This window comes from Sinocyclocheilus anshuiensis, unplaced genomic scaffold, assembly GCF_001515605.1.
Source record: "Sinocyclocheilus anshuiensis isolate Anshui unplaced genomic scaffold, SAMN03320099.WGS_v1.1 scaffold1143, whole genome shotgun sequence".
Classification (NCBI taxonomy): domain Eukaryota; kingdom Metazoa; phylum Chordata; class Actinopteri; order Cypriniformes; family Cyprinidae; genus Sinocyclocheilus; species Sinocyclocheilus anshuiensis.
In genome coordinates, this window is record NW_015546123.1 from 1,320,794 (window position 1) to 1,324,595 (window position 3,802).

At 37.8% G+C, this 3,802-nt stretch overlaps 1 protein-coding gene across 4 annotated transcripts in view; it reads left to right on the plus strand.

Moving 5' to 3' along the window:
- The window catches only part of LOC107701019 (arf-GAP with SH3 domain, ANK repeat and PH domain-containing protein 1-like), a 48,957-nt gene that overhangs the window by 35,527 nt on the left and 9,628 nt on the right, over positions 1-3,802 (plus strand). For all 4 annotated transcript variants that reach the window (XM_016502919.1, XM_016502921.1, XM_016502920.1 and 1 more), the window contains 4 exons: positions 66-229; positions 427-560; positions 1,189-1,280; positions 1,431-1,617. In XM_016502919.1, coding sequence (XP_016358405.1) covers positions 66-229; positions 427-560; positions 1,189-1,280; positions 1,431-1,617 — 577 coding nt within the window. The remainder of the gene's footprint in view (positions 1-65; positions 230-426; positions 561-1,188; positions 1,281-1,430; positions 1,618-3,802) is intronic.

The following is a 3,802-nucleotide window of genomic DNA, read 5'->3' on the forward strand; positions in this document are numbered from 1 at the left end:
TGTGTCCATCTGTTGTGGTGTGCAAGCCATTAATGCATATATATATGTGAATGTGTGTTGTGCAGATGGATCTCAGTGCTGACTAACAGTAAGGAGGAGGCTTTGAACATGGCGTTCCGTGGGGAGCAGAGTGCTGGAGATGACAGTTTGGAAGACTTGGCCAAAACCATAATCGAAGATGTGCTGCGCATGCCTGGAAATGAAGTCTGTTGCGACTGTGGCGCACCAGGTTAGCTAAGTTTCTGTGTGAAAGTTTTGTAGCAGTGGGATCTGACACAAAGTCCCCACTTTGTCAGTGCAGCAAGGTATCAAAATAGAGTTTCATAGCTTCATGTGCCACCTTGTGGCTCAGAAGTGAACGGCAGTACACACAGCCCCTCAGCAACTACAATAAAAGACCTAATTTTCCCGTTTTATCTGCTCTAGAGCCTAAATGGTTATCCACTAACCTGGGCATCCTGACATGCATCGAGTGTTCAGGGATTCACAGGGAAATGGGAGTCCATATTTCACGCATCCAATCCATGGAACTCGACAAACTCGGAACCTCTGAACTCTTGGTGATCTGAACATAAATCTTGTAATTTACACTAATTTTGAAAAGTTTGGGGTCAGTAAGTTTTTTTTTGTTTATTTGTTTGTTTGAGCAATTATTCAACAAGGATGTATTACAAATGCTGTTCTTTTGAACTTTCTATTTGTCTAAGAATTATGGGGGAAAAAACATTTATCATAGTTTCCCCACTCCCAAAATTAAGCAGCAGAACTGTTTTCAACATTGATAATAATAAGAAATGTTGCTTGAGCACCAAATCAGCATCTTAGAAGGATTTCTGAAGGATCATGTGACACTGAAGACTGGAGTAATGGCTGCTGAAAATTCAGCTTTGACATCACAGCAATAAATTACATTTTAAAATATATTAATAGGAAAAGGTTTATTTAAATTGTAATAATTTAATTAAAAAAAATAATTTGACTATATTTTAAATCAAATGAATGCAGGCAAAAACATTTGAAAAGTCTTACTGACCTCAAAATTTTAAACAGTAATTTGTATATATGTTATTTACAAATTATTGAGCTTTCTATGTCAGCTTTTAGGTGAATGTACAAATGCGCAAATTATAGTTATGCTATGAACTGTTAATATGCTCGTTACTCATAGTGAATGCAATTTCTCCACAGCTGGCTAAGAATGTGGGTAACAGCAGTTTTAATGAAATATTAGAAGGGAATCTGCCGAGTCCTTCACCAAAGCCAACACCATTAAGTGACATGTGAGTACAAGCCTACCTAGCATACATTAACAAATGTATACAGAACTACAGGATTTAGCTATGAGAATGACCCTTTGTTTTGTAATTAATGCACTAATTCATGTAAAACAGTATGTGGTTTGAATAAAGTTTTAAAGCCACATTTTTTAGGACCGAGAGGAAGGAGTACATAAATGCGAAGTACGTGGAGCACAGGTTTGCTCAGAGGACAGCCACTACAGCCACAGCCAGACAGGGAGACTTGTACGAGGCTGTGAGAACTCGAGACCTGATGGCTCTTATTCAGCTCTATGCAGATGGAGTGGAGCTAATGGATCCATTTCCAGAAGCAGGACAGGTATGGATCTCTGACTAATAGTTTGTCATGGACTTACTGGTTTATATGCTGCTTATTTAGAGAAATTTTGTCATTTATTCCCTAGAGTGTACATGAACTGACTTCAGGAAAGATGACTACAGTGGCTTTTTGCAAATGTGACAAATTTCAGGTTATTCAATATTTTTGTAAGATGCTTCGTATTCGTTATAGAGGATCTGAAATCTAAAAACTTTATTTCTATAGCACCTTTAAAAGAGCTTCTCAAAGCACTTTACAATAAAAATACATGTAAAATTAAAACAAAATACAAAATAAATAAAACAAAAGAGCACAGGAGTATTAAAAAAGAACCAGCAATAATTATCACAATCAACAATAAGCTAGCCTAAAAATATATGTTTTTAAATGTGTTTTAAAAATGCCAAAAGACTGTGCTTCCCAAATTTCAACTGGAAGTAGGTTCCACAACCTGGGAGCAGATATAGAAAAAGCTCTGTCACCAATGGAACATAACTGTGTTTGAGGGACAACCAACAAACCCTGCTGAGGATCAAAAGACTTTGATTTGGAATATAAGGTGTTAAAAGTTGAGATAAATAATCCGGGGCCAGACCGTGGAGAGCTTTGTATGTGAATATGAGAAATCGATTGTATACTTAACTGGTAGCCAGTGTAGTGAAAACGAGAGTAATATGATCTCTAGATTTGGTCCTAGTTCAAATTCTCGCTGCAAAATTTTGAACGTACTGCAACTTACTTAAAGTATGCTTAGAAACCCCAATAAGAAGTGTATTACAATAATCAATGCGAGAGAAGACAAATATATTAATTAACTTTTCTGCAGCTGAAAGGGATAGCATGGGGCACAATTTTGCAATATCTCTGAGATAAAAAAGAAGTCTTAACAACACTTTGTACATGAGGGTCAAATGTCAATAAGGAATCAAAGATCACTCCTAGATTCCTTAATTTGCTCTGGAACTCAAGTACAGAACCATCAATGATAAGAGGACTTTGGTCAGCCCTACTGAGCTTATAAGGAGAACCAATAAGCAGTACCTCAGTCTTATCACTGTTTATTTATTAGCCATCCATGATTTTATCTCAGAGATATACTTAGTGAGCAATGAGACAGTCTCACTCTGACCATGTTTACAATGAATATAGATTTGTGTGTCATCGGAATAAAAGTGATGCTTAATACCCAAATTTCATAAAAGTTGACCAAGCGGGAGTAAATAAAGACTAAAAAGTAAGGGCCCTAAAATTGAGCCCTGAGGGATGCCAGTAGAAACTTACCCAATATCAGACCTGTATTCCCCTAAAACAACTGTCTGCGTCCGGTCAAATAAGATCTAAACCAGTTTAAGACGGTGCCGTAAATACCAAAAACTTTCAAACCTTCAAAAAGTTTCAAGGCGATTCAGTTAAAGAGTATGATCTACGGTGTCAAAAGCGACACTAATGTCTAAGAGAATAAGAATAGTAGGAGAACCAGCATCAGAGGCCAAAAGTAAGTAATTAGTCACTTTAACCAGGGCAGTTTCAGTGCTATGAAATTTTCAAAACCCAGATTGAAGTTGCTCAAAAAGATTATTAACAGAAAGATGATTATGCAACTGTAAAGCTACAATTATCCAAATCTAAGTTGCGCTTCTTGGGTACCGGGGTAACAGCAGCAATTTTTAATGCAGCTGGGACAACACCCGTACTCAAGGATTCGTTAATTACGTTAAAGGGTTAGTTCACTCAAAAATGAAAATTAGCCTGTTTTACTCACCCTCAAAGCATCCTAGGTGTATGTGACTTTCTTCTTTCAGACAAATCCAATCGGAGTTATATTAAAAATAGTCCTGGCCCCTCCAAGCCTTTCAATGGGGGTATGCGGGTGTTGGTTGTCAACAGTTCAGAAGACGTGAAATAAAGTGCGTGCATCTGTAATAAAAAGTCCCTCACACGGCTCCGGGGTGTGAGTAAAGGCCTCCTGTAGCGAGTCCATGCATTTTTGTAAGATAAATATCCATATTTCAAACGTAATAAACACTTTTTTCTCACTTCCGCTGACTGTCATACGCGGAAGCCGTTCCGGCGGATGACATAAGACGTCGACGTTGCGTGATTAGTGACGAGTGCGGAGACAAAACAAAACGCCGTTCACGAATTAGAAGCACAAAACGAGGATTTGTAAAGAACAATGCCAGAG